We start from the raw sequence: 23,845 nt of genomic DNA, 5'->3' as shown, positions 1-23,845 counted from the left end.
CAACAGACAGACAGAGAAAGAAACTGTAGAAGAGCTGCTGAGGAGGCAGCGGCTGGCATAAAACAATCAAAAAAACATGATATCTGAAGCGCTTCATGGGTTTGTTTTATTCATATTTCACTGCACGGGCCTGTCAAGTGTTAATCATTGATGGCGGGGACAAAATAAATAAAGCCTGACGCATTTCTGCTCATACATGGAGCATCAAACCAGCGTCCACAGTGTCATCCTGGCTCAGCTGGAATGTCATACATTTTTTTTCCGGTAATCAGGTAAGGTTAAGATTAGTGGATTGTGTTCGTGAGCGAAATATCGATACCCACGCACACATGTCGTGTCAGATCGACCTACGGCCACTGAGCCACCCTCTTGAGCTGAATTGTGGACCGATATTTGCACAACTGACAGCGTACACAGATGGCATGGCCAGCGGGTCAAACATCCTGCTCCCTCCAGTTTTGATGGTAAATCCATTCAGCTGCTGCATTAACAGTGCACGTGTTCAGTAAAATGCAAAACTGAGATGATTTTTCCTGCGGAACATCATCGTTGTGTGTCGCCTGGAGATGGTACGATTGAATCAAGCAGGACGTAGAGTGCAATTCTATTTAACCTCTACTCAAGAGTAATGGCTTAGTGGCAAAGCAGGTGTGGGCATTCAATTACAACATATTAAGGCTCAGAGCACAGCCTTTCAATGGGATCTCGTGACAGTAAGTTGAATACAAAAAAATACATGTTTGTTTTTAGTTAGATAAATTAAAGATAGTTCTGTTTTCATTTGCTAAAATATGCATTTCTCTCTCCGAGTCGGATAGCTTATAAGATGGTGGCCACATTGTGAAACCATGTTGATACAGAGGCCCAGAAAAATGGATCCACTCTGGGTTTTGTGATTTATTTATATTTTAATTTAGCCTCACATCTTAGCTGCTATAGGAAAGATACTATATGAAAAAAGCAAGGATTAACAGTGATATTGTTTGCACTACTTTGCTACCATTAGATGCTGTTTCAAAAAATTAAGGAAAAAAGATCTGACAAAATGTCATTTCACCATTTAACTTCAGAAATGGTGCCTGACAGTGGTTCTGCTCTGTATTAGAAAAGATAACAGCAAATGACTTTATTTCAACTTACTGTAAATGAGCACATTAGCGCTCCGCTGTTTATTTTCTTTCCATTACATGTAAATGAGAGGCGCTGGTAGATGAATGGACTCATAGAGGTACAAACCGTTTTCTGGCCTGAGGAAAGTTCACAGACCCCTCATATACTGATGGCTAACTTTAACCTCTGCGTTCACAGCTCCACTATTTACTTTAGTTTCTGGATCCAGTCAATGGTCTGCAGGAAGCATTGGTCCAGAACGAGGGAATACCTCTGAGGAGAAGGATGGAGAAAGGAGTCATTCAAAGCTGGAATGACAAATAGGTGAGGCTGTTTACGTATGCTGTGTTTACATAAGTTTGTGTTTGGTTTGGTGGGTTATTGGGCATTTTGGAATAAATCTACACCTCTCTGCGTAATACAGCTACATAAAAGAATATCAAAATTGTTTGGTTTCAAGTCATTTATTTGCAAGTGATGACACTCTTAATTACTCACATCCACAAGAGTAGACATATTAGTCTCTGACAACTTTTGACTGTTTTATGGTTATGAAATTTTAAAATGAACCAAAAGCTGCAGCGGCCTTTATATATTTATAAAATGCCAGTATTTTAGCTTGCTTTTTTTTCAATCTTGCATTTAAAATGACGATAAATCATTTTTTTATGCACACACTTGTTTCATTTTACATGAGATGTCTTGCCCCATTGACATCTAAATAATAGAACATAGCCAAATATCTTCCTGAATGCGGAAGCAGTTCACAACCGTGACAAGCATTTGCTCCTTCAGCACCCTTTCTGACGCACGTTGTCATTTAATGCATACTTAGCAGTCTTGCGAGCCATGTATATGTAGCGTAAAGCTGCAGGTATCTCATCAGCTCGTCCAATGACACATCTCAGCCTGCTACATTAGGGGTGCCTCACTTTCAGTCCAGGAGGTACCTGACAACAAGACGTTTTTTGTTGCTCAGGGCATAAAGGCTTTCTTCATTGCGTCCAAACTCTTGATATTTTTGTCTTGTGGCACTTTCTTGCTGGGTCCAGTGGGGACCTGCCAATCTCCCACTGGGTCCTGGAAGAAATAGTGCGGTATTTGAAGCAGTACACTAACTCAGCCATGGTTTTAAATTAGGCGTGATGTGGAGGGAGAGGATAAGAGAGGGGGAGGGGAGGGTTCCGTTGAAATCCTCGCGGTCACATCGCGGCAAAATAACCCGGAGTCTGGCGTGAATGTGAAAGCTCCTCCCACTAGGTCGACCTTTGCATTAAGACAACATTAAAGCGACACGCTGGAAGGCCTGCGCGCTCAGCGTGCTCTGGGGACTAGAAAAGGATCTACAGTGCGAGTTTGTTCAGTTATGTCGGCATTCATTTTCAACCACAAATCCCACGTAGCTGGTTCCAAGTCAGAAATGATTAGGCGTAATGTTTAAAATGAATATTGAAGTCCTGAGGAACTAAACTGGGGTGCGCAGTATTTAGGTTGGCCCGTCACACGTTTATGTACAACCCTTTGGATCCAAGATAAACTGAAATAAAAAATAAAAAAAATAGACGTGGATCACAGCCATTCTGGCAAACAATGGGCCTTTATTTAAAATGTCAGATAAATAATGCACTGCGTTTATTGATAATTGATGTCTTATTTTATAGAAATTGTGAACATGTTACTTTGGAAGGCGAAATGGATCGTCCCCCGTGCACTTGATTTACTCGCTTATCCATCTTGTAAAGAGCCCACAAAAAACATTTTCAAAGGCAAAACTTGGAAGGTGATTTGGCAAGCCATCACCTTGAGGCAGACCAAACTCCAACTGTCACTGGCCCATAGCTAGACGCCATGCTCTGCTATGTTATCCAATTGAAAAATGCCATTTCTGATTAATTGCTGCTACAGCTGCGCCCATGCTAATTTCATCAGTAGCAGTCCAGATTTGCCCTGTAGTATTGCCCAGGACTTTACCCTCAGTTTTCCACAGCAAGTAGCAACATCTTGACCTCCCACCTCTTTACACATTATGTAAACTCACTATGGAATCCACTGCAGTTAAAGCTGATATCCTAGGTTAAAATCTGCATGACTCAGCTGCAGCGCATTCTCAAAAATACACATTTTGGGCACTTAAACTGTGATGCTCTAACTGGCTTAATGCCATCCGATTTAATAGAACGTTGCCCTGACATTCATAAAACAACAAGCGCGTGCGTGTGGGGCAGGGGACACATCTCTGCAATCACGCTCGTCGTTTGCCATCAGGGACGCGCTGAAAAGCTCTTGACCTCGACACAGCCGTGCACAGAAAGGCACCCTCAGCCAACCTGCCTTGGGTGCATTCGGACTGGGACCAAGAAGTGGGAGAGGCTGCGCAGGCGAGCCACTTTTCCTGAAGGCTGCTTGTTTGTCCCGTGTGACAGGAAAAGGTAGGTCGCAGCTGGACGCGAAGCAAAGCGTGGACCGGCCACTTCCCCTGGTTAGTGTGTTGCCGCAGGCTGTCACGGAGCCTGCAGTGAAACATGCTTGACTTGTCTCATCACGTCACAGTAGAGCCACAGGTCACGGTGGAGAGTGCTCTTCAGCAGTGCCCTCGGCGCCTCGCCTTTCCCCCAGCTATAGAAGCAGTCATGGGAGCAACACGAACATGCCTCCACAGTCCCAACGCACAGGTTAGAGCTCGCAGGCAGTGTGCCCGCCGCCACGCAAGCCCATGTCTGTCATATGCTGCTAATTGATGTCATTATTAAAAGAACATTTTTGCTTATTTTCAGCCGCAGAAAAAAAAAGCCACACGCAGAAATCACACAGGCAAGACAGAGTGGCTTCAAGCTGCCATCCAGGGTATTTGCAGCGGGAGGGGATCGAGTAAACGGTTGTATCTGTTGTGTTTCTGCTTGACATCGTCGGTCCATCCTGTCACATTTCTTTGTCACTGCCCTTTGTTTGAGTCCAGATTCATATTCTCCAGTGTTTGTTCCAGGAGCACCATCCTGCCACGCTCCTCCCGGTACTTCTGCTCAGCCTCCTGAAGCCTCCTGTTCATCTCTTTATCCCTGCAAGACAAAAGTGAGGTCACACAAATGCCAGGCTTATCCACAGCCGCATCACTTCACTTGTGGGCGTGTGTGTGTGAGAGACAGAGAGAGAAAAAGGGAGAGAGAGATTGAGAAAGAGACAAAGAGAGAGAACAGCAGATAAAATCAATGGTGTTGGCAGAGGAGTTACTTGGAATGCATTGATTTCTGCTGTATGTGACTACAAATGACATACATGACTTTCAGCTATAGGCTGTTTGTCAGACTACCTTGGTTTCAGTGTATATTTAATATTGAGCTGAAATGTAATACCTTGAACAAACATACCTCAGAGGCTCAGGAAGTCATGATCCATGCGGCGGTGAACGGACACGTGCCGTGAACAGATGACTTAAGGTTATGAATACTGATTATGAATGCTTATCTATAGCCCAGTGTGCAAGCAGCATCTAATTCTAAACAAGTAGTACTAGATACCACTTCCTTGTAGATATGAATATTCTTTCCTGATTCTTATTCTTTGTATATTTTTGATACTTCGTTTCAACACATCTGAGTCAGATTCCTTGCTTATGAGTAAAAAAAAAAAAAACATGAACAGTGCAGCTGTTGTGAGTCAAAGCAATATCAATGTTAATCCGTTTTCTATAGATCGATTGGCCATGTTCTGGTATGTGCTTTCTGTAAATATATCATTTATATTATTAGTGAAAGAAACATATCAATTAAGTGCCTTCAGACTACACCTACATTGCCCCCCCATTTCATTCCAATACTCCAATGCTTTCAGAATACTGGGCCTCCCTTTAAGTGAAGCATATGTTCTCTAGGAAGGTTTTGAAATGACACTTTAAATATAAATAATTTATGAAAAAAGGAAATTCTTTCAAGTTCATTACTGGCCCTGGGCGGGAATGCATGTATCTATGCATCATGTAGAAATCCTGACATGATTTGACTTTTATGATACCAGCTGTCAATATTTAATTGACCTTCAATGATAAGTTGGGCGAAACATATTCACTGCTTACTTTTGGTTTGAATCTTCTCCAATATACCAAGTAAAATGAATATAATATCCAAAATTGAAAAACACAGTACTTTGTCTGCAGGAAGTTGACCAGTTCGAAGAGTCTGTCCTTCTCTTCACTCAAGAGCCTGAACTCATCACACTGGTTGATCAGGCCGCTCACATCAGCAGAACATTGAGGACATTTTGATGGACTCCTGCAAATGCGAGGGCATGTCACTTGTCACTTGTTAATTTATTGGGAGACATTTGATGTGCGCAGTGTGTCTGTGGATAGATGTGTGCTTAAAGGGAAAATAAAAGGTAAGTTGACCTCTTCTCACCTTGTTTTTGCGTTGTTGCCTGCAGAAGGCTGCATTTGTTTGTGACCGTGTTTGAAAACGGTGCTGTTGGGTGAAAAAACGGAAAAGAACTCACAGAATAAACCAAAGTTTCAAAATCTTGAAATTTTGGAGCCTTCAACTCATTACGTAGGATGTATCAAAATCCAGGACAACCAGTCAGCAGCAGTTTCACCTCCATTCAGTTGAGTCAGTGATTGAGTCAGTTGCCACAGTCATTTCACAGTGCCATTGCTGGCGCTCCTACCATGAGGATGCTGTCTGCTTGCTCATGTCTCCCTCTTCAGGAGGAGATCTTGCACTGCAACTCGTGACCATGTGCACAGTTTCTGTGTTGCTCTGGACTCTCTGCTGCTGCTGGCTGAGCTGCCTCAGCATCTCCTGCATCTGCGACTGCTGCTTCTGAGTTGGGTGGGCGGGGGGGTTTGTGAGGATAGGCGGGTGGGGGGGGGGGAGCGTGTTAAGACAACAATGTGAAATTCCTGTTTTGTTTGTTGCTGTTTGTCGAACACGAACCCCTCATGACCTTTGCCAGGTGACACACAGGGAAGAACTGTCGGGGCCTGGGAAAGCGCCATTACTGCAGATGGTAAGTAATCTAAATCTAAAAAGATACTTGAATAAAGAAATGACAAAGACGCTAAATAAAGACATGGGGTAAAGTTCTAGGAAAAAATGAGACTGATGAGAAGCACAGTGACTATTTTTGATCTGATTGGACCACAGCTCTGATTGACCGCTAGAAACACAAGTACAGACCCAAAATGGCTGCTGTGAAGACAGTGTTTGGCACCTGCCAGAGGAACCAGCGTTATCAAGCAGGTAACGTGCCGGAATATGTTTCTGGCTGAATAGCATTTTCATTAGAGCAAAAGAAAAATACCAAATTGACTTACGAGCAGAGCATCCACCAGTTCATCGTCGTGCTTACTCTTCACCAGCAGGTCTGAGATCTGACTCTTCAAGGTCTTGATTTCAGTAGACAGGTATTTGTTTCGGGCTTTTGAGGCATCCAGTTTCTTCTTCACATCCTCGTGCTCTTTCAGTAGGGCTTCATAGTCTACTGAGATCCTCTGGGTTCGCATGTAGGAGATCACAGTCCATTATCAGAGTCAAATTTCAGTGCTTTTATACTGGAAAGAAAAGAGCAAGAAAATGTACCTCCAAGGCCTCTCTCTTCTCCTTCCTGATGTTGCGGATGTGGCTCAGGTTCTTTTCCCGAGGAGGGGTCCTCTGAAGGAGCACTGAGCTCAGAGACTCACCCTCAATGCTCTGGACACTTGGCTGCCGCTGCTCCTTGAGCTGCTGCTCAAGATCTCGCACCTGTTGCGAAACGTATGTTTGTGAGAATGTCGAAATAAAGGGATAGCCCAAAAAAAAAAAAAAAGAAAAAGCCAAATTCACCCTGAGAAGCTTTGTTTATATCAGCTCCTTTTCCTCAAATAGGTAACTAGTTAAATAGAGTTTTCTAAATGAAACAATTCACCAATTACATGTGGTGTTCGTGCTGTTTGAGCAGATGCTGTTCTACAAGAACACAACATGCTCCCAGAAGTTGCAGTGGACTAATTGAGAGTCAGAGGACCTCTGTACTGCTACCTGTGTCAAGTCATTGTTTTTTAATGGTTCCGTACATAATAAAGGAGAATATGTTGATTTCAATATAGAGCGTTTGTTTCACACTCTGTGATTTTGTGCATGTTTTCTTGATAGTGGGTTATTTTGGGTGGAAAAAAAACATGGATCATCCTTATTTGATGACACCACACAAGTAGCAAGAAAACATGTAAAGATTTTGCTCAATTTCTTTTTTTCTTGGATTGGATGACTACTGTAGACATTCACTGGATGAGATTCTTTCCATCCATGAACGTCCACAGCGATTATGTGGGTTACAAATTGCGAACAGAGCCTTCATCGACGTCAATAGCAAACGTAGTGGAATTTCAATATGGGGTGAACGACAGTCATTCTTCCCACCAGTTGATGTGTCATTCAAAAAGGTTAATCCGGACTTTAGAAGCGTCATGTAGAAGATCATGACACTTGCCCTCGTCTTTAGAGCCAGGATCTGCTGGGAGCGACCCCTAAAGCTCCCTGGGCTGCTAAGCAGTTGTTGAATGTTGACCTCCTCTCCAACCTCGCTGATCAAAACCTGCAACCATGGTTGGCAAAATGTGTTTTCAGAAGCAGGTCATCACTGATCATTTGAGAGGGTAATGGTAAGACAGCAAGACACCAAAGAGGAAAGAAACATTACCTTGTGAGCTACTTTTAACTCCTGTTTGACAGACTGAACGTGGTTACGGTACTCAGCCACTTTCAGTTCAGCAGCGGCTAATTTTTCCAGCACCACCGGGTTCTCCTGAATTTTTTGTAAAGGGTCGGCAGTGAGTCAAATTGAGTTGCAATTGTTAAGGTGATTGTTAAGGAGGACAGAAGAAAAATGAAAGTGCGTATAAATACTGATAGTGTTTACCGCTTACCTCTGACCGCTGGCTATGTGTCCTCGTCTCAACCTTCTGTCCAGGTGGAGCGAGCAATAATGCAGCCTGAAGCTGTAAACAGAAGCTGCACTTATTGCACAATAAATGTATTTAGAACATTATTTTGTTGCTAATTCATCTAGCAAAGCACAAGCAATGTTCAAGTAAGATCTAGGAGAGGGGTGGTTAACTAAGTAAATGCACATCAGGCTTATGGCAGTTTTTTTTTTTTACTTTTTCCATATTTATTACAACATTTTTTAACATCACATGAATAATTTTTACCTCTTTCTCAAGCTCTTTGACTTTCTTGGCATTTTGCTTGGATTTGGTCTTTTCCTGTTCAATCTCAGCACTCAGCTCTCTGTTCTTTTTGGACAGCTCGACGATCTTGGTGGCTGCCACGTCCCCCGCAAACCCTGCTGCACCTAAACAGGTGAGAAGATGAGAAAGTTGTCTGGCATACGATACCATCCAAGAAGTAAGTGGAATCGGTGGTGACGTACCTGCCAGAGCTATTTGATCTTCCTCTATTTTCTTCTTCAGACGTCTAATCTCGAAATCTTTGTCGCTCACAAGTTTGAAAAGACGACTGTTTACATCCTTAAGCTCCCTCACCTGGTCCAGCAAATCCTCTACCTGCCGACTAGAGAGTTTTGACAAAAGTTAAAGGAAGCAAAGGCACTTGTTATATTGCAAAACAATTGAAGCAGTCACAAAAAGAAACATCCTCTTTCATGTCAGTATCTCAACCTTGTAAAGACTCACCTATTGTTTAAAGTGCCTGCCTGCACATCCATGTCATCCTGAGGTACTTTAACATTGCCCTTTGCAGCTCCCTTCTTTTCCTTGCTCTTTTCATGTTTCCTCTGCTCAAGCTGTTTCATTACCAATTGGACCTGAAGTCGGAAATTGTCCAGGCCATCATCTCTCTCCATGGTCTACAGTGAAGAAAGCAACACTTTGTTGTTGAAAAGAAGTGACAGTAGAAGCAACTTTTAAGCATTTCTCTGGATTTGAACAGCGTGCCGTGGCATTGTTCGATAAAGGTCACCTCGGGACAGTTTACATTGGATGTGCCCTGCAAGACAAGCAGTTACAGGAGATGGATGGATCTACTAAAACGCTGACTCCACCATTTTCTCAATGGCTTCTCAAAACTGCATTTAGGGCTTTGTTAAGCTTCTTTCAGTTATAGTGTGTTTTGTCATCCGACTCTGTATAGAGCAGCATACGTTCATTAGGCTGAGGAGGGGAAAAATGTGATCTTACGTTTATTCAAGCGTGGCACTTGCAGAGAGAATATCTGTTTTTGCTCGAGTTTCCCGTCGCGGTCTTCGACAGTCAAACAAGTAGTTCCAATACTTAGGTGCGTCCGTATTCTTTCCTTTGTGGTACATTCATATCCACGTCACATCCTGTTAGCGTGCCGTATTAGCGACTTTCCCATCAAGATCTTCTTGATTTTTTTTCGTTTTCTTTACAGATGTGAGAGGACTCGTAGATCCCTTGTCTGACTAGATAGACTAACACTATGTTGGTTGTATTTTTTTTAACCTCTGAAACAACTAATGTGGTTATTAAAAGGGCATTGGAAATGTCAACACATTTTCCCGTCAGGTCTTCAAAATAAGATCTACCAGAGTGTTCGGTGAACAACCATTATGACCTGATCCAGTGGAGATAAAAAGTAAATAAAGCAATATTTTAAAATTATACATGTGGGTTGGATGAAGTGCACGTTAATATGTAGAACCAAGACGAATGAAACTTTAATCTGGTAGACAAATTCACAACTTTGATCCATAACTGATTAAAGGAACTATGACCCAACTAATATCCTTATTGACCTGAAACTGAATACGGTGTGTTGGTACATCGCTCTATGCGCATAAGGCATACTTTTGAGGAAGGGCAAAATACAAATTTCAAAATAATTCATTGCTATTGGTGTCGCCTATTTAATCTTTACAGAAGATTTACTTGATGACTTTGAAAATAAAATATTCACAAACAGAATAATATTGACACTGGTAAAGTTGTTTAAGAACATAATTAGTTCGTCTTCAGTTTCAACTTTTTAATACTTAGTCCGGCATAAAAACCTGACTAAAATATTCCATGGTTTAATACAATATAGTTTTACAAATGATACTAATCCAAAATTTGTTTGCAAGGATTACTCTAAGGGTTATGATGCCTCGAAAATGCCGTGTATCTTTTTGATTATGTTTTGATTCGTTTTTGCTAAAAGAAAAGGAGCTGCGAGTTTACTTGTCTTCTTATTTTGAAAAGAGGAAGTCAACGTAACCGTAACAAGAGACATGCCGAAACGACAGGAATAATCACGCAGTCCAAATGCAGGGGCGACTTGTTTGGCACAGGAGACGCTATATTTGTAACCATCGCAACAGCAATCGACTCATGGAGAAGATCTCGCGGGACCGACAAAGGTCTGAAAGACTTAAATTTGGATTTAATGTCTAGTTTTGGAACTTTGAACATTTGAATATTAATCGCTGTTAATATTCAGTGACAAGAGCTTTTGATTTTATATGTAAAATGATAGTCGAAACTAACTGAACTGAAAGGAATGTTTTCTATTAAAGATTTATTCCTCTTCCTCTAAGCGATGGTCAGAATCACTTTGTTTGTGCTAAGATATTAAATTCTGCTGCTTAAAGGGAAAAAAACAAACGTGTATTATCTGTGCTGGCCACATGGGAGCGCAATACTCCACAAGTCACCTACTAATGTGTGTACTAATGGAATATACAATACGCTTCCTGCAATCTTTTGAAAGACTCCATCCAATCAACTATTAGTATATCATCAAAGTATTTGATAAGCACAGTACCACAGTTCATCATGGAATCTGACATATATTGTGCAACTCATAGCGTACCTCTGTTTCGTATTTCACAATGACCATTTATTTTAGAAGAAAGAAAATTGCCACACGATGTTTGTACAGTTCCTTCCCTGTTAAGATGGCTTCTCAGGGTGTGGCCATTTATGAAGGTTGCAACACAGTAAGAGGAATTTTTTTTTATTTGATAGGAGTGGTGGGATAGGTCCTAAAGAGAAAAACAGTAACATGATTTTATGGGTTGCTAGGCTCGACTTAAGTTTTGAAAATTCTCCTTCCTTAAAAAACATTCATTTAGTGAGAAAGAATGGAGATTTGTCCAGTTGTTGGAGTGATGGGGATAATAAGAAATCCAAGGTATCAGGAGGATAGAGACTTAAGTCTTTCCCTAATTCACACAGAATTAGGGAAACATGTGACAAGTAAGGAAAATATTTGAATCTTCGAGAATGACTCATCTTCTTGACTTGATCTCACCACCTTTGTCCTGCACAATGTGGTCATAAGGCTGTGAGTTATTGTGACATCTTTTTTTTTTAAGAGAGGAATTTCATTTTTACAACCTACCTTTGCAAACTTCATACTCCTTGAAAATTGCGTAAAGTTGGGTATATGTTTCCCAAATCTGTATCTTGGGGTATGTTTTGAGTATGTCCTTTAGTGTGCGTTTTTTTTTTTTTTTTTTTTTTAGCTCCCACGCCATGCACTTAACAGTATACCTGAAATCTGGTGGTACTAAAAACAGCTTACAATTGACTATATGCTGTAATGCACTGAGTGAAAGATTTTGGTCCAAAAGAACAAAAAACTGACAGAAAATACTTTGATTTAAAAAAAAAAAAGAAATTTGCTAGTCTTTATACCTTATAGAAATATTAATTGGCAACTTACTTAGAGGAGCAGTTAAGTGCGTGTGTTGTACAGATTTTCAAGTATAGCATAACCATTACTACTAAAAGCCAGCGGATGACCAGGAGACCAGAAATGCACGAAGCTCTTGCAATTTTCTTGCATCTGAAAGCAGATCTCCCAAGGGAACCAATCATAACCATACAGGATGTCAGTCATTTGCACAAATATTTAGAAGATCTGCTGAGAACGAAGGTCATTTGAAACTCCTAATGCGACTCATTTAGATTTTCATCTTGTGGCACTTGAGACATCGCAAACACTGCATTTGGAGACTCCATTTATGATGTTGTTAATTCCTCTCTAACACTATGAACATCTTCTTTCGTAAGTGTAAGTAAAAACAAAGGCCCATCAAGTAAGAGTTGGCATTTCTTCATAGTACAAAATCATAATACAAAAAATGTTAACCTACTGCAGTGGCAAAAGCCCCTTTGTTGTGCCACTACTATGGTTGCGACTGTGTTTTGTTTTGACGTGCGCCCAGTGCGCTAAGAAACATCAGCAGACGGAAGTTAAGTTTTACGATATTGCGGCGGTTTATTTCCATGACTCACAACAATAACTCAAACCACCGGGACATGAACCATAACGATAACTCAGAATATTGCAGTTGCAGTAACAAAAATAGCAAACCGAAAGACGATCTACCCAACTCACGGGGCACAGTCGAAAACTGTTTGCTTCCAATCAGCACAACACCTGCTGCCAGGTACACCTGGGTTAAATAAACAGCCTGAACTGACCCAATACAGCCCCGTACTGGCTTAGCATATAAACAAGAGAACAAAATAAAAGTTAGAGTATGTCTGCGCTGGGGCTCAGTCCCGAGTAATAAATATGGCTCTTACACCTACTTTTCTGTCACATCATATCTTTATATCGGCTGTAAACGTTAAAATTTTCCTAAAAATTAAATTTTCATAGTGTTTTTTTTTTGTTTTTTTTTGCCACAAGGTTCCCTTTTCACCAGTAGGGTGCTGTGCAGTGTCACAGGAATCCGAGAACAGGGAGACTTAAAAAAAAAAACAATACGAGAGTCAAATGAACTTTTCAGTCAATGTTGATCAGACTTTAAGCAAAAACTTTATTATTACAAGACTGGCATGATTTATTCCCAGAGGAAACATAGACACCAACCTTTAAAAATATACATATGTATATATGCATATGTTTTTTTTTTTACATCGACACGCAAAAATGTAAATAACTAAGCACGGCATCTAGCAAAACATATCAAAGCAACTACTGGATAACTGCTTGTCAGTGACTCGACAACACAGCCTCACTGAGTCTAATTCAGGTTTTGAATGCCACCCCTGAAGTGACTGGTGAAAGGTTGGACCCTCAAAAACATAACACAGTCAAACCCACCTAATACCCATTTCACTTCAATCAGACAGCAATAATAGTCCAGGGTGTGTGACAGACATGGCATAAAACTCAAACAGTTGCACTCTTATAATGATGTAATTATTTGAAAGAATTGAGGCATTTGGATGAGCCAAAGGTACGAATGTCAACAATTTGGCAAAAGGTTCTTCAGTACACACAGTATTGAGTCTAGTCAGAGATGATAAAATAATATCAAAAGAAAAAAAATAACAGTAAAGAAAAATGTTTTCAAATCAGATTACCTCATAGTATCACTGTCAACTGAATCCAAATTCAAAAATTCAAATCACATTTGCTAGTCATTGATATCTATTCCACACCTTTGAAAGTAGAGGGAACCAAACATGAACAACAATACTGCTTAGATGTCCCATCAGTTGGATAGACAGTAGTATATATACAAGCTGTGTTAACAAAAACAGTACATCTCTGCTAATATATTTCTTCAGGTTATGAGTATTTACAACAGAGGTGAGGTGCAGTGTGCTGAAGTGATCAGTGATACAGAGGATCTGTGTGCAAACGCCCATATAGGGTATCATTAAAAAGGGAGGAAAGTTATGGTAATCAGTCTACAAAATAATCTCTTGGTTTTCACTTCTTTGCATCTGCTGCAGGTTTGGCAAAGAAGTCTCTGTACATTGAATACAGAACACCTGAAAATACAGACACAAAAGAATAAATTACAATATGGGCCAAAAGAAAAGTAGTATTAGCGATAAATGTTTAAAAAGCAAAAAAACAAAGCTTCTTTTTTTTGTCAAAAGTGAAACAAAACAAAAGCAAAATTGAAACCAAAATCAGCAACTCACCAACAGTCATAGCTCCCACCACAAAGCCTTGGGCAGCTACACGCATGTGGATCAGGTGAACAGACATTTTGGTGTCACCTCGGCTTCTCATCTTCATCAGTCTGTACCCAACAATGGCCAGGAATCCAGCCATCCCTACAGAAGACAGACCAAACACAGACCATTTCACTCTAATTAATGGTCCCATCATGATATGAAGAAGTTGCTTAGCAGATGTTTTCTGTCAATCAAGATTGCCATTAAACACTGTGTTTTTATCCAATTCACAGGCTCCGCGTTTCATGTGGACTGATACCTGTACCAAGTCTCTCCCAAGACCCAGATTGATACAAGAAATCATGTCTGGACTGGAGAACTGCTATTATTAATAGAACTCAGAATTCAAAATTTACTTTTGCTATAATTGTTTTTCAAATTTCAAAAGAATTCACAGCACTCCCAAAAAGAGGTGTGTGTCGGAGAAGGGTGCCACCCCTGAGTAAGACCAACATCGAAGAAAACTCACACACAATGCTCAACTCTCTTCCTTTTATTGCAACATCACATATCTATGTGATGCCTGATGAAGGTTTTCTGACCAAAATATGGCAATAAAAACCAAAGGAAGATAGTTGAGCAGTGTGCTATAATTGTTTTTGAAAATTCATCAGACTGTTTCAATTGAGTCCACAATGAAAAATGATCTCAGGATGACTTTAATGTGGGACCTTTAAAAATAGATAAATAAATAAATAATTAAATAAAAAGTAATAAAAAGTAATAAAATGTAATACAATAAAATAAAATAAACACCATGAAAAGTATAACCTTTGGACTGAGGCACAAGTACTCACCCACTGGCACGAAGGGATTTTCCTTTGCCTTTCTTAGGAACTTGGACTCATTCTCTTCATCATAAAGATTCGAAGACATCTTGACTGTGAAGATAGAGGAAGTATTTGTTTTAGAGGGCAACTTTATGTCCTGTTAATACCAAAGCACTCAGCTATATGTTACGGTTTAAACTATTAACCAGAGCTAATACCATACCCTAAAACTAGCCACCACATGGCGAGCTCAGAGGTTACGCATGAAGGGCAGATGTTAAACGCATATAGTGACTACCAAGACCGAATGTTAACATTTCCTTATTCAATTCAGTTTGGACCGAGACACATGAAGACACAGAGCAAAAAAGGGACTCAATTTGTTCAGTGTCAAAAATACAACGTTAAGGTTTACCGAACAGACACCAACCAGGAACAAACACACAAATGCAAAACATGATGAAGACATTGTAAGAGCACGCGAATCCCAACTACGCCATACCAATTATATCGAATGCTAACGCAAACGCTAATGTCTAAAAGTCTTACCCGAGTTCGAAGTGTTTCTAATCAAAACTCTGAAAATGGACAACGAAGAATTCACACAGGCGTCTTTAAAGGCAGGGACGAGGGTAAAGGAAGTGAGGAGCCGGTACGTGATGTAACCCTGACAATGTTCGGTAACTACTGTCATCCGCTGCCGTGACGTCAGCAGAACGTGCTTCGCTGTGCTGCGTTCATGTCCGACAAGGAACATAGAATGCAAATGTTGAACTTTTATTTATTTATATTTTTGTGTAATATTTTTAAATTACAACTTAATCTGCTTATCGTATGAAATAAAGGGGGGAATTGTTATTATTATTATTACAGTACGGAAAAAGCGTTCGAGCTAGCAGACACTCGCTTATTGCTGGCTACGTGTACACCAGCTATTACGGTAACTGCTCCGTTCGCGGAGGGAGAAGCGTGTCTCTGTACTGGATTTCAGATGAATATTTCTGGAAAATTCCGAGTTTTCACTCCATGATTCCACCACAGGCTGCTAGGACATCATCCCAGGATGCTCCACAATAATTTTCATAAAATTCAGATGTAGCATTTCAAAGTAAAGTTCATCCAAAAATGTAATTTTATTGTTTTACTGTACTGGATTTCTGATTATTATTTCTGAAAAGTTCCGAGTTTTTACTCCATGATTCCACTGCAGGCTGGTAGTACACATCCCCAGGATGCTCCACAATAATCTTCATATATTTCTGATGTAGCATTTCAAAATAAATTAATCTGAAATCCAGTACAGTAAAACCATAAAATCGCATTTTTGGATTAACTTTATTTTGAAATGCTACATCAGAAATGTCTGAAGATTATTGTGGAGCATCCTGAGATGATGTACTAGCAGCCTGCGTTGTAATCATGGAGTGAAAACTCGGAATATCAAAAAATAATAATAATAATGATGATAAAAAAAAAAAATAATAAAAAAAAATCTGAAATCCAGTACTACCAGCCTGCAGCGGAATCATGGAGTGAAAACTAGGAATTTCCCAGAAATATTAATCTGAAATCCAGTACAGTAAAACATTAAAATCACATTTTTGGATGAACTTTATTTTGAAATGCTACATCAGAATTTTATGAAAATTATTGTGATGCATCCCGGGGAGGTGTACTAGCAGCCTGCAGTGGAATCATGCAGTGAAAACTCGGAATTTTCCAGAAATAATCATCAGAAATCTAGTACAGTAAAACCATGAAATGGCAATTTTTGGATGAGCTTTATTTTGAAATGCTACATCAGAGATGTCATAAAAAAAATTTGTGGAGCATCCTGAAATGATGTACTAGCAGCCTGCGTTGTAATCATGGAGTGAAAACTCGGAATATCAAAAAATAATAATAATAATAAAAAATAAAAAAAAATCTGAAATCCAGTGCAGTACAATAAAATAGCAATTTCTGGATGAAGTTTATTTTGAAATGCTACATCAGAATTTTATGAAAATTATTGTGCAGCATCCTGTGATGATTTACTAGCAGCCTGCAGTGGAATCATGGAGTGAAAACTCGGAATTTTTGAGAAATAATCATCTGAAATCCAGTACAGAGACACGCTTCTCCCTCTCCCTCTGCAATTGTGCGAAGCAGTTAGCAGTTACCGTAATACCCGGTGTACATAAAGCAAGCAGAAAGCGAGTGCCTGCTAGCTCGAACGCTTTTTCCGCACTGTTGGCTGGCTTGACCGCAGTGAAATATAAACATTCTAGTAGGGAGTGAGGGGCTAAGCGAGTAAGCATACCTCTGAGGTGAAAGTCACGGAAAAGCGAATCTGTCCTGAACGTAACGTTAGTGCAACATGAAGCAAGACGAAGTAGGTAGTAATCTCTGTTGTCTCATAACATCTCATACGGATGTGTTGTCACTGAGCATTAAGCGGCTGGACCCCCGGATCCCCAAACCCCCACCAATCTCTCCTCACCCCGTTCACCCAAAACCTTATTTTCGTCCAAATTGTGTAGCGCCTTCAATCGTAAGTCGTTAAATGGTGGCGGTGAATGCTCTTGCCTCACACGAAACTCTCTGGTATGACGTAATACAGGAGTCAGCAGGACTGATGGCTGCACGTTGCAAAAACGTGTTGCCTCTGTTCACTTCTTCTAATAAGGGCCATTCAACGCGGCTGTCTTTTATCAAACTTTATTATAATAATTATGGTGTGTGTGTGTGTGTGTGTGTGTGTGTGTGGGGGGGTGTCTGGCTCAAGTTTAACATTAATGGACAAACATCAAATGTTTCTCTCTTTTTTTTTTGGGGGGGGGGGGGGGTCTGGCTCAAGTTTAACATTAATGGACAAACATCAAATGTTTCTCTCTTTTTTGCGTGTAACCTTCCAGACGAAATATATCAAACGCCTCTTCTTTGATGCCTCAACGTAATTATGCACTTACATAACGTCTGTTTGATCAAGCACCAACCCCGGTCTGTGTTGACAATTTAAGCATTAATGATAGGGGGACATTTAAAAGCAGTCTTAAACCAGATAAACCAGATGCAATACATTTCTATATATGTCATAGTATTGCAAACTGAAGAGAGTCATTTGTTAATTGTAATCGACAATCTGATCTTTACCTTAAATAAAGGGGCAGATATGATGGAGACTTGGCAGAGACAAGCCCAGGCAGTGGGGTCATGTTGACAAGTTGCTCCATCTGGTGGCCAATGAAGAATTGCATGTAGATTTCAGTAGTAAAAGTTAAGTGATTTATTTGTAAATTCCAAGGTAGCGGCAAACAAGCAAGCATACAAACAAAAAATTAAACATTCCAAGAAGAGAATTATTTATTGCTTCAGATGTTGAGATCAATTTCAACACCTGAAGCATTTTGAAATTGCTTTTTATTATTTAAAAACAATTTAAAAAAAATATGCCTTGTCCCCAATATTCTCAAAATACCAAAAAAATCCTCTCAAATGCATTGACTTTGTATATGAGAATAATTACATTATAAACAAAGTCAATATTCTGAAACATATTTTCATGAATGTAACAATACAGATTACATTTGCAAATTTGCTTGAATTGAATTGAATTGAATTGAATTGCTTACTTGAATTTTATCTTTTCTACATGACATTTAACAGTGACCATATGTCATTAGTAAAGAAAACCATGAATGCTGGTCCTTTTCCTTTTTGTTGCCTTCAACTTACAAAAGACTGTGCTGTTCCTTCTGATTGTGTGTGTATGTGGGTGCGTGTGCGTGTTTATCTGTATGATACCTGTTTATGTTATCATTTTTAATAAGATAACAAGGATGGAAGTAGTGCAATGAACTTTGCATAATCGCATTCACATTTATTAGGAGTTCATCCACACTGTTTAACCTCTTGTTATTTGATTAATAAATATGTCAGTATACATTATATAGGTAATTTACACACTCAATAAATCTTAAATTTTTTCAAAACAGCGTTTTGATGACAGTGAATTTTCTTTTTTCTGAAAATGGTTAAAAAAAAAAAAAAAAAACGTCAATACATTTGTGAACCCCCCTGTTTTTTTGTTTTTTTTTCCTTTTTGCACATTTATGTTTGCTGTAGAAGCTTTTCCTCTTCCTTGTTTGTCGGCCTTGTGTGTGTGTGTTGGGTGTGTGTGTGTGTGTGTGTGTGTGTGTGTGTGTGTGTGTGTGTGTGTGTGTGTGAGTGCTCCTTTTCTGTTTATCTGTATCTATATGATACCTGCTCATGTTATCATTTTTATTAGGATAATAATGATTGAAGTAGTTCAATGAACTCATTGGAAGAATCAGACACAGGTCAGCATTGTTTGAAACCACATTATCACAAGGACATCACCCACTTTTATTTTTCATTAGGTGACTCACCCTCATATCTGAACAGATTTTCCATTAGATATGAGATTTGGTGCCATTGACCTCTTGCTTGTGTGTGTATGTTTATGTGTGTTTTGTTGATAAGCTAAAAATTAGCTGAGGGAATTGCATTTCATGATAAAACGTTTATTCTTGTGTAAATTTCTTTGTGGTTAAATATGAAACGGGTCAGTTTAGCCTCAATGCTACACAAGGTTGAAATTAATAAAAAGTTAAAGGTTTTATTATTCAACCCGGTGGAATCCTTGTGTCTGCCACTCATGCTTTCCAGTAACATAGAAATTCCAGCAGGTGGAAGCAGATACATACTTCATGTACCATCCCAGCAGATTCCTCTAAGTTGAGGAATGGATCGAGACAAGAAGCGCTTTCATTGCAAAAACAGTAGCTATCAAGGAGTTCTTTAGTTGCGTCTATGATTGTGCCCCACACACTTTCTTTTTCTTTGTAAAACCTGCGGTCAATCAATTAAACATTTTTTTTCTAAAGACAAGCAGCATATACAGTACAAACAAAGGTCAAATGGTGATTAGAAAATGGTTTACCTTCTTGATTATCCTTTATCTTATTAATGATAACATATTATCTCTACTGAATTGCTTCAATGAACTTAATGGAAGGGGCAGAGACACATCTGCACTGTTGGAAATCACATTTACACTTGATAAGAGTGTACCCATTTTAACCGCCATTTACCCTTTGGTTAATAAATACACCAGACCAAAATATATAAGATGACTCACCTCCATATCTCAACATTTTCCAGTAAATTTGATATTTAGTGCCATTGACCTCACAGACAAGTTTCAAATGACTCCTTCAAATGTATTTGCTTTTCAGTGCGTTTACCTGTTTGTGGTCATTTTTACATCACTTTAATTCTCATTACTAAGTTACCTTGTTACAAAATCAAGCGTGTCTTTTGTTTGTTTGTTTGTTTGTTTATATGTGTGAATGTAAAAACCTTGACAGTTTAGTTTCTTGTATAGAATGATTTGAAAAAGATGTGAATACAGATGTTCACGGGCCTGTAAAAAAAATTGGGGAGATTGGGGTGACCGGGTTCTTGTAGTATGTGTTTTATAACCACAGCTGCAGTAGATTTGTTTGTGACTTGCTGCCATGTGGAATCAATTTAAAACATTCCATTGACTCAGAGGGCTTTGAAGAAGGTTTAGAGTATGCAGTTTATGATTTCCGCTGAACATTGAGTTAAAACGTCAACACTTGGCACGAGACAAAGTTGTGTGTGTGCACATTACTTTTCCTTTCATAGTGGTATTGCCTAATGTGGACTTCCTGGAATGTAAAACTGTAACCCCTACAAAGCTGAAGGAGGAGCAAAGGACTGTTTATCATGCTGGATTCGAGCCTTTGCTCCATAATAGCTTGTGGCTGTCGGAGAAATCAGTCATGGGTCTGCTGCCGTTGATCCTTCTTGCGGTTCTTGTCGCTCTCACCGGGGGGCTCTACCTACTCGGCGTATTTCGTCAGCGCCGTCCAGGAGAGCCTCCTCTGGATAAGGGGCTCATCCCTTGGCTTGGTCATGTCTTGGAGTTTCGCAGGGACACAGTGAAGTTCCTTGAGAGGATGAAGAGAAAACATGGGGACGTGTTTACAGTTCAGTTGGCTGGTGTTTACATGACATTCATCCAGGACCCTTCTGCGTATGGACAAATCGTCAGGGAGAGCCGTGAAAAACTGGACTTCAACAAATTTGCTGCCCAACTTGTGCAACGGGTGTTTTGCTACAACTCCAAACACTCTGGACACCATCTTTTGACGCTGATCAGCAACAAGCACCTGAAAGGCAGCGGCTTGGAGATGATGACGCAAGCAATGATGAGTAATTTGCAGAACCTGATGCTGCACAAAATTGGATCAGATTCAGACAGGAGCACTTGGATCGAGGACTCACTCTTTGCTCACTGTTACAACGTTGTTTTCAGGGCAGGCTACTTGTCCCTGTATGGCAATGAGCCATTTGACTCAAAGGTTGGTGAGGAAGAGGCTAAAGAAAAAGACAGATTAGAATCGGACGCCCTGTTTCACAAATTCCGCATATATGACAAGTTCTTCCCTAATCTGGCATTCGGGGTCATACTGCCGAGAGAAAAGCAGGAAGCTGTGAGGGTCATGGAATACTTCTGGGACACTTTGTCAGTGGACAGACTGATGACCAAGGATAATGTCAGCGGCTGGATTTGGGATTTTCAGAGGGCCAAAAACGAGGCTGGTATGAAAGATTATATGATAAACAGATACATGTTTGTGCTTCTTTGGGCCTCTCAGGGCAACACCGGGCCTTCTTGCTTTTGGCTGCTCCTCTGTCTGATGAAGCACCCAGAGGCCATGGCTGCTGTGAAAGAGGAGATTGACAGGGTGGTGAGAGAATCTGGGCAGGACGTTCAGAGTGGCGGCCTTTTGGTCAACCTGACCTATGAAATGCTGATGAAGACCCCGGTCCTGGACAGCGCCGTGGAGGAGACCCTCCGACTGACCGCCGCACCGTTGCTGACCAGAGCGGTGCTCCACGACTGGAACATCAAGATGGCGAGCGGGCACACATACCTAATTCGCCAAGGTGATAGGCTGGCCATGTTTCCATACACCTCTGTCCAGACTGACCCAGAGATCCATCCTGAGCCACACTCATTCAAACACGACCGCTTCCTCAACCCAAATGGAACCAAGAAAACGGACTTTTACAAAGGAGGACACAAGGTGAAATATTACACCATGCCCTGGGGCGCAGGGGTCTCCATGTGTCCTGGGCGTTTCTTTGCCACTAATGAGCTGAAACAGTTTGTCTTCCTCATGCTGCTCTACTTCGACTTCGAGCTGAAGAATCCAGACGAGAAGATACCCGAAATTGACTCTAGGCGGTGGGGCATTGGAACAATGCATCCAACAAGTGACATTGAATTCCGATACAGACTCAGATATTAAAGCAATCAGATGACTTTTGCTGATGTATTTCTATCAGTACATGGCATAAATGAATGACTGAATAACACACCTGTTTGTGGTAGCTTTTCAGAGAGCCTTTTCATTTGATGGCCTTTGTTCTTTGTACATTTGACACTTGCAGTAAGCAAGACACTAATTCTGCTTGTGCTGATTTCAAGGTCAAGGTTAATTTAGCTTTTCCTAGAATGTTTTAGATTAAAAGATAATGGCATAAAAGTTAAATGAGTGTAGCTGTTCAATAAACAGTTATTTCCCCTGCCTGTGATTACTTAACCTGACCAATAAAATCAAAAATAAAATCAAAAAAATAAAAGACTTGTCATGACACTTTATTCACTGTCCTTGATGGAGAAACAGCAACCATCTCTTAATCAAACAGCAGACAGTTGAAGTGTGTTGGTGGGTCAATGATTTTGTAAATCTATAAAAAAAAATAATTTCACTGACCAAAGGGCCTCCTGCCTTATCTAAAAACAAACATACCGCCTTTACTGGGGTACAAACACACACACACACACACACACACACACACACACACACACACACACACACATTTCCCAGCCACTGCAGCCATTGACTCGAGGTATAAACTGCAAAGTGTGGAGCTAATCTTTACCATAGCTGCCAAAACAAATAAATCCATTATTCTTATAAAACAATATAAAATGATAATTCACTTGAACCATTTATTTAAGGATTATACTTTGCCAATAACTTTCTTTTATTTTAATAATTTTCTGTTCTTAATACTGGGAACCAAAAATATCTTATTTGAAATAAAGTTAATAAAGTTAAATTTATTGAGAAATACATATATATTTACAATATTCTATTGTGGGATGATGGAATATCTACTTCATTTATGTGTGCGTTTGTGCTATCGGTATCATGTCCAGTCAGAGTCAAACTACTTTTGGCTGAAGTCAGTGTGCAGTGTACACACAACAAAAAAAAAAAAATGATAGTAGCCTCAAATATTCACATTTTCTACCTTTCCATCGTCACAATATTTGTTAATTTGACAGGGAAACTGGTTCCCTCATTGTAAAAACCAGTACATGTGTACAGTGCAGCACTAGCTGATGTAGCTGGAGGCAAATAGACGGACGGTTGAGCTGACTCGACAAATAAAACCTTACACTCATGTAACCCCAAGTTTAGATAAGATTAACAGTAAACAGTCTTCTTCGTTGAAAAAAAGGGGTGGGGGGGTGGGGGAAATAAAAATAAGCCTTTTTTTGTGATGTATAAATTGTTATTAGTCAGTCTCAAATTCTATTTTTATTTATCCACATTGAACTTGGAAAAAGCACTTTTGTCTGTTATGTTTAACTGTGTAAACATGTAACTGTGTTTTAGGTTTGCTGGTGCCTATCTTGAACAGTTCATTCTTCATCTTAATAGTGTCTTGCTGGTTAAATACATATTTCATTCAAAAAACGTAAAATACAGTACACAGAATGTAGAAATAACCAGTTTTTGGCATCAACATTTCATTTACAGGCTTTTTCTTGATGACACGATGTTCCCATTCTTACCTCATCTATGTTGGGAGTGAGAAAAGAGTCATTTTGTTTTAATCTCAAAGAAATGGGTGGTTCTTCACAGGTCAGTGAACCAATGCTCTAGCCACAGATAGTAGAATATTTACAGCATTGTACTGCGTCCATTTTGTTGTT

The 23,845-nt window shown here is 39.9% G+C and overlaps 3 protein-coding genes and 2 long non-coding RNA genes across 5 annotated transcripts; 3 read left to right on the top strand and 2 right to left on the bottom strand.

Annotated features, from left to right (window-relative positions):
- Positions 1–1,305: 1,305 nt before the first annotated feature.
- Positions 1,306–3,985, top strand: LOC142885290 (uncharacterized). Its single transcript, XR_012926274.1, has 4 exons — positions 1,306–1,434; positions 3,376–3,539; positions 3,661–3,782; positions 3,885–3,985. It is a non-coding gene; the product is annotated as an uncharacterized LOC142885290 (long non-coding RNA).
- ccdc13 (coiled-coil domain containing 13) lies at positions 1,556–10,439 on the bottom strand. The gene is made up of 13 exons (XM_076021632.1): positions 9,278–10,439; positions 8,774–8,946; positions 8,512–8,651; positions 8,291–8,433; positions 8,006–8,077; positions 7,780–7,884; positions 7,570–7,674; positions 6,681–6,842; positions 6,416–6,592; positions 5,767–5,921; positions 5,502–5,564; positions 5,250–5,375; positions 1,556–4,166 (listed from the first exon to the last, which is right to left on the bottom strand). Exons 2-13 carry the CDS (start codon positions 8,941–8,943, stop codon positions 4,043–4,045), a joined length of 1,542 nt encoding a protein of 513 aa, XP_075877747.1. The 5' UTR covers positions 8,944–8,946; positions 9,278–10,439; the 3' UTR covers positions 1,556–4,042.
- LOC142885291 (uncharacterized) lies at positions 4,021–5,495 on the top strand. The gene is made up of 2 exons (XR_012926275.1): positions 4,021–4,179; positions 5,261–5,495. It is a non-coding gene; the product is annotated as an uncharacterized LOC142885291 (long non-coding RNA).
- Positions 10,440–12,846: 2,407 nt separating the features above from the next.
- On the bottom strand, positions 12,847–15,505 carry higd1a (HIG1 hypoxia inducible domain family, member 1A). Its single transcript, XM_076021631.1, has 4 exons — positions 15,346–15,505; positions 14,824–14,907; positions 13,991–14,125; positions 12,847–13,834 (listed from the first exon to the last, which is right to left on the bottom strand). Exons 1-4 carry the CDS (start codon positions 15,488–15,490, stop codon positions 13,773–13,775), a joined length of 426 nt encoding a protein of 141 aa, XP_075877746.1. The 5' UTR covers positions 15,491–15,505; the 3' UTR covers positions 12,847–13,772.
- Positions 15,506–20,569: 5,064 nt separating this feature from the next.
- On the top strand, positions 20,570–22,388 carry LOC142885283 (7-alpha-hydroxycholest-4-en-3-one 12-alpha-hydroxylase-like). Its single transcript, XM_076021614.1, has one exon. The coding sequence runs from the start codon at positions 20,610–20,612 to the stop codon at positions 22,143–22,145; it is 1,536 nt and encodes a 511-aa protein (XP_075877729.1). The 5' UTR covers positions 20,570–20,609; the 3' UTR covers positions 22,146–22,388.
- The last annotated feature ends 1,457 nt before the right edge of the window (positions 22,389–23,845 follow it).

This window comes from Nelusetta ayraudi, unplaced genomic scaffold (assembly GCF_046127955.1).
Source record: "Nelusetta ayraudi isolate G7.1 ecotype Tasmania unplaced genomic scaffold, CSIRO-AGI_Nayr_v1 ptg000011l, whole genome shotgun sequence".
NCBI lineage: Eukaryota > Metazoa > Chordata > Actinopteri > Tetraodontiformes > Monacanthidae > Nelusetta > Nelusetta ayraudi.
The sequence above is the reverse complement of the archived record's forward strand: the minus strand, read 5'-3'. Positions and strand labels throughout refer to the sequence as shown.

Coding starts and splice junctions, on each gene's coding strand:
- higd1a (XM_076021631.1), bottom strand. CDS start 15,490: ATGACAGTAGTTACCGAACATTGTCAGGGTTACATCACGTACCGGCTC. Junction 14,908..15,345: donor TAGAAACACTTCGAACTCGG/GTAAGACTTTTA, acceptor CTATCTTCACAG/TCAAGATGTCTTCGAATCTT. Junction 13,835..13,990: donor GGTGGGAGCTATGACTGTTG/GTGAGTTGCTGA, acceptor CTGTATTTTCAG/GTGTTCTGTATTCAATGTAC.
- ccdc13 (XM_076021632.1), bottom strand. CDS start 8,943: ATGGAGAGAGATGATGGCCTGGACAATTTCCGACTTCAGGTCCAATTG. Junction 8,434..8,511: donor AGATCAAATAGCTCTGGCAG/GTACGTCACCAC, acceptor TCACCTGTTTAG/GTGCAGCAGGGTTTGCGGGG. Junction 6,843..7,569: donor TCCTGGCTCTAAAGACGAGG/GCAAGTGTCATG, acceptor GTTTCGCAACAG/GTGCGAGATCTTGAGCAGCA.
- LOC142885283 (XM_076021614.1), top strand. CDS start 20,610: ATGGGTCTGCTGCCGTTGATCCTTCTTGCGGTTCTTGTCGCTCTCACC.